Source organism: Sebastes fasciatus, chromosome 1 (genome assembly GCF_043250625.1).
Source record: "Sebastes fasciatus isolate fSebFas1 chromosome 1, fSebFas1.pri, whole genome shotgun sequence".
Taxonomy (NCBI): Eukaryota; Metazoa; Chordata; class Actinopteri; order Perciformes; family Sebastidae; genus Sebastes; species Sebastes fasciatus.
In genome coordinates this window covers 6,519,066-6,535,046 of record NC_133795.1, presented here as the reverse complement: position 1 = coordinate 6,535,046, position 15,981 = coordinate 6,519,066, and the positions used below count along the sequence as shown (strand labels likewise).

General features: G+C 39.2%; 2 protein-coding genes across 3 annotated transcripts in view; both read left to right on the top strand.

The window, feature by feature from the left end:
* Positions 1 to 1,510: 1,510 nt before the first annotated feature.
* comtb (catechol-O-methyltransferase b) lies at positions 1,511 to 9,693 on the top strand. The gene is made up of 6 exons (XM_074652960.1): positions 1,511 to 1,692; positions 2,702 to 2,873; positions 7,338 to 7,455; positions 8,852 to 9,045; positions 9,153 to 9,284; positions 9,368 to 9,693. Coding segments are annotated over exons 1-6 (798 nt in total). The 5' UTR covers positions 1,511 to 1,690; the 3' UTR covers positions 9,548 to 9,693.
* A 1,554-nt stretch (positions 9,694 to 11,247) lies between these two features.
* Positions 11,248 to 15,981, top strand: part of grm6b (glutamate receptor, metabotropic 6b) — a 24,600-nt gene continuing 19,866 nt past the window's right edge. The window contains exons 1-2 of one of the 2 annotated variants that reach the window (XM_074652737.1): positions 11,248 to 11,829; positions 13,904 to 14,496. In XM_074652737.1, coding sequence (XP_074508838.1) covers positions 13,960 to 14,496 — 537 coding nt within the window. In that variant the 5' untranslated portion in view covers positions 11,248 to 11,829; positions 13,904 to 13,959. Of the gene's footprint in view, positions 14,497 to 15,981 lie in introns of both variants that reach the window. The other variant, XM_074652654.1, reaches the window with a different exon arrangement.

Sequence of the window (15,981 nt, the reverse complement as noted above, 5' to 3'; positions counted from 1 at the left end):
CGTTGTTCTCTAGTAAGAAATGCCTAAGCAGTGAAAAGGTAATGGTAAACCAGTCTAAGGAATGATTTATTCTGACAGCACTCCGTCTCAGAAATGTCAAATGTCTTGAAGGAATACCCGGGTGACTCACTCAAAAGCAGCTTATATGTTCCAGTATTAAAAACAACAAACTGCAGTCTGTGATAGTGACCTCATTGTAGGTGCTTTTGGAGAAAACGGTGAAAATGTAATCAAAATGTAAATGAGATACTTAGAATAAAAAATCTGTTTAAACGTCCAGATATAATGAATAGTAGTGGTTGCAACAGCTCTCAAAGTGAACAAGAATAAATCATTAAAGGAGCTGCAGGAGCCAAAGTGTGTATTAACTTGTGTCGTTTATTATAGAGAGGCGAAGTCACGCCCCTTTAAGTGCACCACCATGGGACCTTATTTCTGAAAAAATATGAACGGTAGTCAAGGTTTAGAGACAACATTTTTGATCCTGCTTGAATTGCGCCATGAATCACACATATGGTGTTTGTTAATATAAAACATAATTTTGCAAGTCAAGAAAGTTTCAGTTTGTTGTAAAACGGTTGAAGTATCAGACTGAAAATACGAAAAGTGAAAGACTACACCCAGAAGTGGCATTAAGTGATGTCTCTCTCGCTGAAGCTGTGTGTTTCCTACTGGGATGAACTCACACCAGTAATGGTCTGGCTCGTTTTCTCTCTTCGCGGATGATAAAAATGTTTCATTTGTACGTGGAACACAGTTAGCTAGAGATGTAGTTCACTGAGCAGCTTCACACAAAACTAAATTATACTACGACAAACCTACGACTTTCTTGACTTGCAAAATTATCTTTTAAATTGACAAACATCATATGTGTGATTCATGGCGCAATTCAAACAGGATCAAAACAATATTTGTCTCTTGCCTTTGACTATAGTAAATATAATTTTCTGAAATAAGGTCCCATGGTGGTCCACCCGAAGGGCCGTGACTTCGCCTCTCTATACCATTTCAAGCCCTTGCAGCCTCTCATACTCAACCATTTACCGGGTGACGTCAGTCAAGTCCCTGAGGGTTCAGGCTTTAAGGGGGACATTGGGATTGGGCCTTTATTTACCTGTGCACATTTAGACAAAGAGGGTGAGTCAGGCTTGGACATTTTCTTTTGACTGTCACGTCAAGTCAGGTCCTACTTTCATTTATCCATAACAGTTCTTTATCATTCTTTCCATTTAATAAACAGTCAAACGTATGGATTTGTTTTACGCGTCACAGTAAAGCAGACCCCGCTTTGAGAATCACTGTTCTAAGCTTACGAAAACCAGGTGATTTCAGGTGATTATACATTCATGAAAACATATTTATGAATATTATATTCCATTTCTGCTAATAAATACCCCGAAATGTCACACACTGTTCCTTTAAATGCCAAGCAAGAATTACCTCCTTTTTTTTTTACAATCCCAGAGTGTCAGCGTGTGACCGTTGAGATTAAGTCTGTTGTGCATTTCTTGCATGCTGACATTCAGCAGAGCACCAAGAGGGGGATGGAAAGAAGAGGAGGGAGGAGTTAGCATATATCAAAATATTATATATTTATATATACGCAGTTCTGTCTGCTAGAAGACTGACAGATTTTCCTCTAGCAGCCAGAGGAGGTGAGAAGAGGACAGGGAGCGCCACCTGCCCACACATGTAAGTCTCATTTTCTGTTAGATTTTAATGAGAGAATATTTAAGAATGCATGAGGTGTTATCTTAATGCCTCACAAGTGTTTGTTCCTGTGTTGCTCAAGGGAGACCAGTCTGGTTTTAATTCCTGTGATACCTTTTCTTTTATCTGAAAACTTTTAATGATTTGCATAGAGATGGAATTTGTTAGATCATATGCACAGCATGCAACTTGGTATTGTGCAAATGTCTCTACACAATGATAAAAAGATGAGAAGTGTGTTTATCAAGCCGTGCCAGGACTATTCTGCTTTTCTGTTTCTGAATCTCTTGGTTGTGTGTACGTTAGGAGGAAGACAAAGTAAAGGTTAAATCCCCGGTGAGCTGCCTTTTGTGACACAGCTCTTAACCCCCAGCCAGTTGCCATGCAACTCAAACTCCAAATCACAAGGAATTACCTCAACCACCACTGGTCTTTCACAGTTGCATTATTAGTGCAAGGTAATTCTGTTTCCAGCCATGCTCTTCACTGCTTTCCCACAGAAGGAGCCCTTGTTTAGGATTCTGGCTGTGCTTTTTCTCCTCTTCTCCTTTTTTTGCTCTGTTCTTCCCAGTTCATCTGTGCTCGGGGAACACACTAATTGATTCTGTGAGTGGGAAAAGCTGCACACAGAGGGCTGTGTTGTGTGCTTATTGCAGTTGATATTAAATGATATCCTACAGTGATAACACCACAGTGAGACGTGTGTTGGTGTGCAGCTTGGACCTGGCAGCAGCAACAGCAGCAGCAGCAGCAGCTGATAATGAAAACAGGAGCAGTAACAGTATTGTACTCTGCATAGTAAACACCCATCTCATTAGCCCGACACAAAGGCAGAGTGAGGGGAGATATGAGAGCTTTCATTTATCTCATGCAGATGTACAGTTATTGATAGTGTGTATGTGGTTCATTAATCACAGCCTCTCTCTCCATAAATGCAGCAACGTATGACCACGCTGAATTAATGTATATACGCTCTCTGTCTTGGCTGCAGGATGTGGCTGACTCTTCTTTACAGTTGCACCGGTGGAGCAGCTCTCCTGTACGCTCTGTACAGATGGGTGATCCCCACTGCTGTGCAGTATCACGGAGGACTGGCGTTGATGTGGCATGATGTCATTGTGGAGTGGATGCTGGACACATTGACCCAGTCCACACGTCCTCAGGTGTGCCTTCAATTTACAGTATCAACACATTCTCATCCTCTTTGTCATGGCCCTTGGCATCACTTTATTTTTGGCATGTAAAATCACTATAGTTGGCGTCACTTTAGGATTAGGCAACAAAACCACTTAGTTAACGTTGGCGTCACTTTAGGATTAGGCAACAAAACCACCACCACTGACGCCATGGAAATGAGAACAGGCTGACATTATTCACCTCTTAGAAGAGCAGCCCTAACCACCAGATTTAACTATTGAATGTGCATTATCTGTCGCTATAAGCACCATAGATGTGGGTCATTACGGACCTACTACGTTATGAAAGTGCAACTTCAAAGCAACACATTTTAGCAAGTTGGAAAACTGAAAGAAATGTTTTGTACACAAACAAAACAGCTTCTTTAGGTTTAGGCAACAAACAACAAGGTGTTAGCATGCTAAGATTAGCTAATTAGCACTAAACACAAAGTAGGCTACAGCCAGGGCTGAGGAGAATCATTAGTTTTGCAGGAATTTAATCATAAACCAAAGGACAAATGAATACTTTGGCATGATGGCGGGCTTTGTTCTTTGTGGACCATAAATGTACAAAATGTCATGGCAATCCGTCGAATAGGGGCGAACCGAGTGACCTCCATAGAGTCACGCCGCTAGAATGACTAAAAATGTATGTATGTGCTCTCTTGTGGCTTTTTTTGACCTCTTGTTGCACATTGAGGACGTTTTTGAACTTCATTCCATTTTCACAGTGATTTCTTTTGATAAAACAATACACGTCAGCAATAGATTTAACCTGAAACAATAGACCTTTCACTGTAACAGAGAGCCATTGTTAACAGTAACAGAGACACCTGTGCTTTTCCTGCTATGATGAGCCAAAAACGCTTTCATCTATTCTCATTAACAGTGGCTGCTGAAGTAGCTGGTCAAAACCTGCAGTTAAAGTTAGCACTTTACAGTATATCTGTCTGTGAAACGGCACAGAGATTTATGGATTTCAGCAATAAAAAATGCCACAATGTTGGAGAGAAAAACTACAGACAATGGAAGCACAAAGTTTCCTGTGTAGATGTTACAACATTTATAATAGATGTGCTTTGCCTTAAACACATAGTATTACAAAATACTGATACATTAAAGGTGCTCCATACGATATCTAGAGCATTAATATAGCAGCAAACAATTATTAGCTATGTAAAGATATAGAGGACGAATGTCTACCTGAGCAGAGAATGAAGTCGCTCTCCCTCTGTGTGTGTTGTAATCCGAGCTACTTCTTGCTTTGTTGACGCCAGCTGCGCATGCTTTTAGTGCATGTGAGCGTGACTAGCTCACGGCCGCCGCTCTGCACTGCTCTCATACTGCGGTTACAGCTGATAACGTCGTCCCGACCGACGCGGAAATAAATATTCTTTATAGTATTCTTTTATATTTTTGTTTTATTTTTCCTATATTTATTAGGGCTGTCAAAGTTAACGCGTTAACGCAAATTTGTTCTAACACCACTTGTTTCTTTAACGCATTAACGCAACTTGTGATTTTTAGGTTGTAGCTCAGTTTTAAAGCTAGAGTGAAGATACTGGCATCATATGAAACTATAAAACCTAAAGAATCCATTGGTACAAACCATGTCATACTAGCCTGTAGCGTGAAGGAGGCTAAATAACGCTCCAAACGTATGCAACATTTTGGTGAGGAAAAACTGACATGGCCATTTTCAAAGGGGTCCGTTGACCTCTGACTTCAAGATATGTGAATGTAAATGGGTTCTATGGGTACCCACGAGTCTCCCCTTTACAGACATGCCCACTTTATGATAATCACATGCAGTTTGGGGCAAGTCATAGTCAAGTCAGCACACTGACACACTGACAGCTGTTGAGTTTGACATGTTATGATTTGAGCATATTTTTTATGCTAAATGCAGTACCTGTGAGGGTTTCTGGACAATATTTGTCATTGTTTTGTGTTGTTAATTGATTTCCAATAATAAATATATACACACATTTGCATAAAGTAGCATATTTTGTTGATAAGAGTATTAAATACTTGACAAATCTCTCTTTAAGGTACATTTTTAACAGATAAAAAATGTGCGATTAAATTGTGATTTTTGTGATTGTGAATATTTTAATGGTTTGACAGCCCTAATATTTATTTCTCTACTTTTGCAGTACTTTTACTTTTATTTTAATGTTCTCTTACGATGCTTATTGAATGCACCAAACACCAAAGCAAATTCCTTGTATGTGAAAACGTACTTGGCAGTAAACCAGGATCTGATTCTGATAAAGGAGAGGCAGATGATTCTTATTAACTACTTGACAATAAAGCCTTTCATATAATTACATCAGACCCAACAGTGGTTTCTTAGAGGAGTTCCTTTGTGCTGATTAATTAGGGCTGATGCTTCTTCATCTGTCCCTAATGAAAGCAAACACACTAAAAAAAAACTTCCGGCCTTGTTGTGTTCTGATCACAACGTGTTCAATCTCTGCTTAGCAAATGAACAGATAACAACAGAACATTTGCAAACCTTAACTTCACATTTTATACAAACAGTTTGCCATGAAATAGTTTAGGTCAGAGTTGAGAGCTGGAAAGTTGCTGGATTGAATCCCAGGAATAATTGGCAAACGTTCAAAGCTTCTTTTAAAACACTCAGTCATGGGGCCATACTGTTGTTAAAGGCACGGCACACCCACTCAGATGATCTCATTCTGGTGGATTAGACCTCTGCTCACAGTGTGGTTCCTGTGGTCAAACTCAGGCGATTGGGTGTCTCGTGGGCATGTAGGGACTGTAGACTTTGAGAGGGTCAAAGGTTCAACAAACAAAGGTCAGTATAACCTATAAAAGAAACAGTGAATCAGTAACAGGTTGACGAACAGACTCAAAACAACAACCTAGAAGGGCTTAAACTGTTTGATAACTCTGAGAAGGTGCTGCCTGTAAACTACATACAGGCAGCCTAATGAGGTGACGGGAGACAGCTGTGCAGGCAGGTAGCAGGTAACCATGGTGATCAGTTGATGGCAACCAGGAGTGCAAGAGAAGAAACATGCTGAAGAAAGACTTGTAAGAAAAGTAGATATATGTGCGTCTTATATTATATGCATATGTTCAGGATCTCCCTCCAACGCTACTCTAAAACTACTGACCTCTTGAAATATTGAGCATCACTATTGATCACTTCAAGTCTGCAAAGTTGACTCGCAGCAGCCTTTTTCTAATTCAATAACTAGACAATAACAAAAACACATATTCTTTTTTTTACTTTATTTTACTTTTCTTATTAGGCTTTGTCGATGCCTGCTATTTAACTTAAATACCAAAAAATATATACACGCCAAAGGTTCATTCAGAAATGCCTCTGTTCCAAGGTTATTATAGTAATCTAAGCAGTTAAAAATATTTTTGTAAACTGAAACTAAATAAAAACTAAAACTGAAACGATATTGCCTGGTTAAAAACTAATCAAAATAAAACAAAAAATGAGCGTAAATTAATTTCAGTTTTTGTTTTTTAGCTTCTGAAAAAAGAGACGGCATGAATATCCATCAACTCTCGTGACATTGAACCACAGAAATTGAACGGACTTGACCTTCCAGGAGACGGCACTGTGCTGCAGTTGCTTCACTAAAACATCACGAAGATTAAACATTAAACATTATGGCCATTTCTCTACAGTTCTCCAACCATATATTTTGTATGTATATGTAGCTTCATACTAAAACTAAAACTTTCTGAAAACTAAAACTAAACTAAAATTAAATCAAAAGTCAAAACTAAAATAAAATGAAAAATAATGTAAATTTCCCAACTATTATAACCTTGCTCTGTACCTGTATGGACAAGAAAATAATTATCAATAAAACATGTAAAAAATGAATATAGCTAATGTTTTCAACACTATTGATGAAATCAAATCAAAAAGATAAAGGGACGGGTCATCGGGCAGAGTTGTAAAGATGAAGGCTTTACATGCGGTATTATTGCTCCTTAATGCTGTTCTGCTGCATCTTCTTGGGAAAATCCCTATAGACTCTTTTCACAGCAGCCGTGTTGACATGTTATAACAGGATAAACACAGGTGTAATTGCTCAAATTAATTATGGTCCCCATCTATTTAGTGTGTCACAGCCGTTCCAGTGGGCCAGCATGCACAATACCAGTGCCTTGGTCCACCTAAATAAAACAGTGCCATAATTAATGTTATTAGTTTATTAATTACACCTGTGTTTACCCTGCAATTACATGTCAAAATAGCTGCTGTGAAAGGGGTCTATTAAAAGAATTTGAGGAACAAGAGGATAGACACCAACGAATGGGGCCTATCGCTTAAATGTGTGGTCACAACCTGGCAACCCAGAAGTTCTTTTATGTATGCTTATTAATCATCTAAAGAAAATTAATGAGTGAACATGCCCTATTGTAAAGTGTATTGTTTTGTTGTTCTCCCTGCAGCGTCTCCTGGGTGCAGTAAAGAAGAACGCCACTAGAGGGGACCCTCGTAGCGTGATCCAGGCCATCGATCAGTTCTGCAGAACTAAGGAGTGGGCCATGAATGTGGGGGATGAGAAAGGTACAGATTTCTAATGTGTGGACAATAATATACACAATATGGGGAGAAATTATGCCTGATCAGAAGTGTTTTCTGTTAGTTTTGGTTTTATAGGTCAGGTAGAGTTTTTCTTATATATTATTATTATTATTATTATTATTATTATTATTATTATTATTATTATTATTATTATTATATATCTAATATAATGACTTTATTTTCATTAAATTGCGACTTTATTCTAATAATATTCCAACTCTTTTCTCAAAATACTTTATTATCAACATCTCAGAGAACACAGATATGTGGGACATGTTTTGAATGTGATAGTTTTGAACAGGAGCAGAAATCTTGCTGAAACACATATGAATTAAGTCCAGCAGTTTATAAATGAAAATTAAATAATGGGTCATTGAGGTGCCACATGCACATTTAAAGAGGTTACTACTCCTAACAAAAGACACAAAGGAGGATGGAAGAGTAAATCATGACTGCCTGAGAGCCTTACTGCATTACATCCCATTATATTTTCATATTTTGAATTTCCACCTGCACCTGAATTTTGTGTTTTCTTTTAAATAAATAAACACATTTCTACCATAAATGATGGAGAAAAATTTACCAGAATGCAGGAAATTAAATGTTTGACGCTCAGAATTTTCTGGGGGAGGACTCCTAGACCCCATACTTAATGTGTGTCCCCACCAGTGTTGACATGAAACCCATGCTCCTACATATTATAAAGAGACACACTCTGAATTTCAACAGTGAATAAAAGACACTAGGAGATATTGTGTTGGGGGGTCCTCCTCCAAGAAAATTTGAAGGTTTTTGTCATAAAACTATGCAATTTTATATCACTTTGGACCATTATTATTACTAGTTAAGTGATTATTTTATTATTTACACATATCACAGCATTCGTCTAAACATTTCATTCTTTTGGAAGCCCTAAAAGAGCAGATCCAGAAAACTTTTAAATAATGTTTCATTAATTATATTTGTTCACAAATACAAAAAGTTGAGACGAACAGCTCACTAAATATTTTACAGATGTGAACATTGTATTGATAAATTACAGCACCCTCGTTCTCACCCCCACTCCACTCTAGATGCTCCCCACATAGTTATTATGTTCATACGGCTTATGAGGCGAGGCGCAAAAACGCTGGCGCTGTGCCGTCTGATTATGAATCTCCCAGAGAACCTGATATGGAAGAGGGCAGAAAAGAGTACCGGCAGCTTGTGAGAAGTTCCGGTGCGCAAGAAAAAGTCACAGTATGCTAAAGAGTAAAATGAAGAAGTGCTGGTACTGTGTACCCACGTCGAGCACTGATTATATGTGTGTTTCATGTGTAAAATCATTACATGACTCAGTTGAGTGTTTTTGGTGTCTTCTTTCTTTTTCTTGCCGCAGGCTGCATTCTTGACTCGGTGGTGTCTGAGGTGAACCCATCCACTGTGTTGGAGCTGGGGACCTACTGTGGCTACTCCACGGTGCGGATCGCCAGCCTGCTTCCCCCTCACGCCAAGCTCATCACTCTTGAATTCAACCCAGACTTTGCTGCGATTGCTCGTCAAGTCATCGCTTGGGCGGGATTAGAGGACAAGGTAAAGCCGGGTGTCTCTGCACAAACTGAAAAATAATCACTTACATATTGTGCACAGGTCAGAAGCAGAGGTCAGAGGTCAGAAGACGGTGTGTTTCTTCTTTCTAGATCCAGTTAGTTGAAGGAGCGTCTGGTGACTGGATCCCTAAAATGAAGGAGCAGTTTGGGGTGAAAACATTTGATTTGGTTTTCCTGGATCACTGGAAGGATCGTTACCTTCCCGACACAAAGCTGATAGAGGCGAGTTTGTTGTGCTCATTTTATACCGATCAAACTCTTGATTTTTCCGCCATGATGCGTGATGCTCTTTGCTTTTTCACCAGGAGTGTGGCCTCCTCAGGAAAGGCAGCGTCCTGCTGGCCGACAACGTCATCTGCCCCGGGACTCCGGAGTACCTGGAGTTTGTCCGGAGCAGCCCGCGATACAAGAGCCAGTACTTCAAATCTCACCTGGAGTACACCAAAGTGGAGGACGGCTTGGAGAAGTCTGTCTTCTTGGGGTAGTTTTTAACAAAAAAGTGTCTTGTTTTTCACCGGTACTAGTCAACCTCAGACCTCTGCTGTCTTGGGTTCACTGAGCAGAAGTTTAATCTGTTTTTCTAATATGTAATAGAGGCTATTAACTTGAAATTAAAAGTAACGTGAAGGAATTTGTATTGTGTGCCTTATTACATCACACAATAGTGATGTGCAAAGTAGATCTTTTCAGTGTGCTGAATCACTAGAATCAGTTCAGCAAAAAGATCTGTTCGAAAGATTCGTTCACCGAATCGTTCAGTGGTTGACCGGAGCTTTGACTGCACCGCACGTAGTCCCACTCACTAACCTGAAACACGACTGAATGTTCAGTTCAGGTCGCTAACTAGCGAACTGAGAACATAGAACTTAGTTGGATAAAAATACCGTTTGCAAATAAAAGATGAATGAAACTAAATGTCAGGTTTTTAAATATTTATTATACTGAAATGAAAACAAGAAATGATAAAAGCAGGAAATATAAATAACAGTGCAGATTAAGGCTGTCAAAGTTAATGCATTAACGCAAATTCTCAAATTTCTTTAGCGCATTAACGCAACTTGTGATTTTTAGGTCATAGCGTTTTAAAGCTAGAATGAAGATGCTGGCAACATATACAAATAGAAAACCTAAAGAATCAATTGGTACCAATCATGTCATACTAGCTTGTCGTGAAGGAGGTTAAATAACGCTCCAAACTTACACTAAATTTTGGCGAGGAAAAACTATCATGGCCATTTTCAAAGGGGTCCCTTGACCTCTGACCTCCAGATATGTGTGAATGTAAATGGGTTCTATGAGTACCCACGAGTCTTTCCAATAATAAATATATACATACATTTGCATAAAGCAAGCATATGTGTCTACTCCCATGTTGATAAGAGTATTAAATACTTGACAAATCTCCCTTTAACATTTTGAACAGATAAAAAATATGTGATTAATCGCGATTAAATATTTTAATCGATTGACAGCCTTAGAGCAAAAGAAAATAAATATGGAATACAACTGAAGTTCAAAAAAAAATATTCAATCAAGGGCATTATTGACAAAATTTAATACAAATAGAAATGATTAACAATACTGTACATTTAAAAATGAAATCAAGAAGAAAATATGAACTTAAATGTGCGATCAAAAACAAAATAAATAGCTAACTGTAGTGCAAAAAACAAATATTCAATCAAGAGCATAATTGACAAGATTCAATTAGAGAAATGAATGAATCGTTTCAGGAAGTGATTCGGTTCAGTTCGTTCTCTTGATTGAATTGTTGGCAAATCACTACCACACGATGGGAGTCTCAGTACTTGATGCATCTTTATTGTAACAGTAGGCGGCAGTAGTGATACTCTGCTCAAGCATCTAATTGACAGATGATGAGCTGCAAACTGATCTGGAGGGCTGCTTTTCCCTGAGCATCAACTCAAATCAATAATAAATCTAATCCAGCTGCATTCTGTGGTGCAGAAATGTATTTTTCTGTTCTGATATTCTCTACCATTGTTCTCCTGTTGACAGGTGTGTGAGGAGAGAGTGTGTGTGGTGGCATGTTACTGTGTGTGTGTGTGTGTGTGTGTGTGAATCAAATCGCTGCTCATCTAATCTCTCAAAGTGAGCTCCATCATGCTAGGGGGTGGGGTGGGGAGGGGAGGGGAAGGGGAAGGGTGGGGGTTTCCTGCATTTGGTTCAGCTGTATGAAAAAAAAAAAGAAGTGGGCCAGTCCACCTAGTGCTTTCTTCACAGACGCCTGCATGATAATCCCAATCTGTGGCCATTAGTGCACTGAGAGAACGAGCAAGGAGAGAGTTCAACACAGAGAGAGAGAGAGAGAGTGGGGGGGGGGGAGTGCCTGGACAGAGATGCACAAAGAGGAAAGAGAGAGAGAGAGAGAGAGAGAGAGAGAGAGAGAGCTTTTAAGGGATTTGGCAGTGATTTGTAGAATCTCACTGCTGTAATGTTGCTCTTTTCCTCCACTTTCCTCTGATTCTGCCATGATACTGCACCCTCACAACTCTGTGTTTTCATTCAGTCTTTATAAATCACAACTTCTTCTCTTTTAGACTATTGTTTTTTCAGTGTTGTTCTGCCTATTTTTTTGAGAGTGCACAGCGGCTGTCTGAGATGATAGAGGATTTACTTTTGGTGAGGAGAGGAGAGCCTTGCCTCTAGATATTATAATCCCATTTCGGACCATGGATGGAGGCCTGTTTGGAAGAGCTTGTGTGATGGATAAAATCATCAGGACCGGTCAATGAAGAATGGGCAGGTAAGACGAAGTGTCTTTACTTGAATTTCATATTTCTTTTTATCCCACCTTACCCCTTTCCCTGAAGAGGCTTTGCCTTTCTGCCGGGCCACCATTGTAAATAAGAATGAGATCTTAATTGACTTGCCTGGTTAAATAAAGGTTAAACAAATACAAATAAATAAATGTCTACTTGCAGGTTGCATGTGACGGTATTTTATGTCTGCAACTGTTGTGTGATTTATCCAGATTCACTTAATGCTCTTATTTTGAGAATTTTCTCATTTCTAGGAATCTGACTTGACAAGCGGAGTACAGCAAAATAGACAGATTTGGCATCATAAATATGAGTTTAAGTATGTATTGCAATTTGAAAGAGCATGCAAACTGTTATTATTTAGGTTTAACTCATATTAGACATTTGGATTTAATACTAAAATTTAAATTGCCCTATAATAAATATTTTCTTTTGTCTAAATTCTGCCTGGAAACATTAAATATATTTACACTCTTAATAATTTAATTATAGTCTGTAGGATGTTTTTTTCCCAGTTGTTTACTGTGTGTTTTGTCAATCATCCTCACGCAGATAAAATTAACCTGCTCCTAACTTTTGGAGCATGAAATGCAGCGACGGTGCAGTTGATGTTTTCTGTTTTGCAAAATTTATAGTGTTTTCCATCATCGTCTCTCAGCTCTCTGTGATAAAAGCTTCCAATATTCACTCTGTGTCATCCTGCATGCTGTCTAAAGTCCTGTCCTCAGTTACAGCTTGTTTTATGGTGTTTACATTTATAGCTTATATTTAGTGTTTTTTTTTTTATATTGTCCCAGTTTTGATCTAATGCGCCGAAAAGGATTGCAACAGAAAATCTGTCAAAAAATGTCTTTACAGATCTTCTAGTGGGCTATCTATATTTATACATTGTGTTACCTGATATGGATCATTTTAGTATTTACATGCAATGTTAAAAAAAAACAAAGAACTGAAGGCGAGACCGCCCAAGGCAAAACAAATAATGTTTTTAATGCATTGATTTTGGGCTATTTTGCTTCCATAACATGTCTTCTTTCACACTAGTGGGAAAAAAAACATTCAGTATACACATTTAGGAGTTAATTTTACTACTTAGTCTATTTACGTCTTCAGATTTCTCTTAAATTCACCAAATGTTAGCGTTAGATAATACCTCAATTTCATATTTAAACATTGAATTTCAGGAAGTGTGTAATACAAAAAACAATTATCTTAATATAAGTAATCATCTGGGGAAGTTTCATGGTGATATCTATGAGTTATATTTTTTTACCTATTCACCTGTAGTATATTGTAAAATTTATGGAATTTTAAAATCCATATCTTTAAAGGCCGCTTTAAAAAAAAAAAGTTTCTGTCAGACTCTGAGCCAGAAATCTCCACTTCCATACACTAAACTTCCCAGTTTCATTCCTATCTATATTCTGAAGGTTTCTACCGAGGGGTTTGTTCATATATCATTCATAGCCTGATTTATACAACATTTTATTCCAAAAAACATGGAGAAATTCTTTTTTATGGCTGTCGACAGTATTTTCTGATTTATGGAGTGATAAAAACAGATATTTAAAATTCCCTCTGTAAAATCCTTTGACTCTAATAAGTCAACAAAATAAAACAAGAATTTTCAATCTGGCTTTATCCAATGTTCAGATTTCTGTTCTGGAAATGTATTCAAATGAGCACATATTTAATAAGATAATGCATCATTTGCATATTTAAGCATGCATTTTAAGAAACTTGTAATATCAAAAATAATGGCCTTAATGTAAGTAATCATGGTGATATCTATTAGTTTACCCTGTTCACCAGGGAGGTCTCCTCTGAAAAACTACAAAAACAAGGACACGAAACCTGTCACACAAAATTACCATTAAACCATTAAAACATGCGTATTGTATTTAAATATTCCACAGTCACATAGCTTCACTGATGTGACAGACTAAACATGTGTTGGAGACATAAAGAACCAAGAAGGTAAATGGTAGAGAGAAAGAATACATTCTCCATCCTGTCGTGATGCTGAGGTGATAACCGGACGTCTCTGACTGCCCTCAGGTGTCAAAGGTAGAGGAAGTGGCCTGGTGCTGTCAGTACTTCTGCTGGTCATCATCATGACATCGGAGGCCCGCTCATCCCATCGGTGCTGCTGGCCCACTTCACCTTTCAGATACCAACCATGGCTCCAGCTGCTGTGGGCGCTGCTGGTGGGTATCAGCCCGGGCTCCTGGGCCCAGCAGGGCACCCAGCCCCAGTCCATCAAAATCGAGGGCGACCTCACCCTGGGTGGGCTGTTCCCCGTTCACTCTCGGGGCCCCGCCGGCATGGCCTGCGGGGACATCAAGAGAGAGAAGGGAATCCATCGAATGGAGGCTATGCTGTACGCCTTGGACCAGATCAACAGCGACCCGGACCTGCTGCCTAACATCACCCTGGGGGCCCGGATCCTGGACACCTGCTCCAGAGACACCTACGCCCTGGAGCAGTCGCTCACCTTCGTCCAGGCCCTCATCCAGAAGGACACCTCGGACGTGCGCTGCTCAAACGGAGAGCCGCCCATCATCCCGAAACCGGAAAGGGTGGCCGGGGTGATCGGGGCGTCCGGAAGCTCCGTGTCCATCATGGTGGCCAACGTGCTCCGATTGTTCGCGGTGAGTTTTCATCATTTCTCTCCATTAAACACTGAAAGGGTGAAATATTTAGGACAATTCCTCTTTTCAGTGAGTAAGCTGACGGGATGAATCCAGGTGAAAACTTTGACTGATTTATCTTTAAAATTCACATCTGAGGGGTCCAAAGATGATTAAAGGTGCAGTATGTAGGATTTGATGACATCTAGTGGTGTGGTTGCAGATTGCAACCAACTGAGTACCCCTCCGCTCACTCCTCCCTTTCCAAGACTGTAACGTGAGCCGCCGAGTGCAAAACCATGGTAACGCCGTTTGCCTCGCTCAAAGGCCATCCTTACCATAATAAGTAATACGTTTTGCACTCTGCGGCTCATATTACTGCATGTCAGAGAACTACGGTGGCCTTCAGGTAACGTAAAACCATGAAAGGCTCTTTCTAGAGCCAGTGATTGGTTTGTCCGTTCTGGGCTACTGTAGAAACATGGCGTACTCAATGAAGAGGACCCGCTCCCTCTGTAGATATGAAGGGCTCATTCTTAGCTAACGAAAACACAACGATTCTTAGTTTCAGGTGATTAAACATGAATGAAAACATAGTTATGAATATTATATTCCATTTCCGCAAACAGATCCCCCGAAATGTTACACTTTTCCTTTAAAGGGATGGGAACAATTTTAAAAGTTATGTTTTTTCCTCTTATTTTTTATTTTGGTCTTTTAATTGCTGGATACTTGGGGCGTCCTGTTGGTTGAGTGGTTAAGACATGTACCACATAACTGCAACATTATTTAATTATGACCTCTGTCTCTCAGTGTTTCCTGTCGATATATTCAGTTTTTGGCTGAAAAAACTGTATTTTATGGAAACTTCACTTCTTCTGGCCTCAAAAACACTTAACATGAAATAAGTGATAAGGCGTCAGAAGTAGCATTGCGTTATTTTAAGGGGCCAAAAAAGTTAGTCAATGACCTTCAAACTAAGAGGGGACTGTGCCAAAAAGTGTGTAACTATCAGGAATACTTCCCGAATTTGTTTTGTATGCTTAGTTTTGAACATGTTGTAGTGACAATCTGTGCTCAGAAATAGAGATGTTCTGATACCATTTCTTCCTTCCCGATACCGATTCCGATACCGAGTATCGATCCAATACAACGTGATTTAAAAAAAATATATTTATTATTATTAAACATCTGTTTACCACTGACCATGTATGGATAGTGGACAGTCGTTGCCAGTGGCAGCCATGATGCATCCAGGGCGACAGCACAGTGAAGGCTACTGTTTTGGAGCGGCGAAGAATATTAATTGATTTCCGGTCAACAAGTTGATTTTTTCGTCGGTAAATAAATTATGGAATCGGTGCGCAAGTTGGCTCACCGATACCCGGTCCCAAATTTTGGGCGGTATCGGACGCATTTCAGATGTTGGTATCGGTATCAGAACAACTCTACTCAGAAAGAAGACTTCCCATGTGCCTGAACCATAGAAATAGAATACATTATATA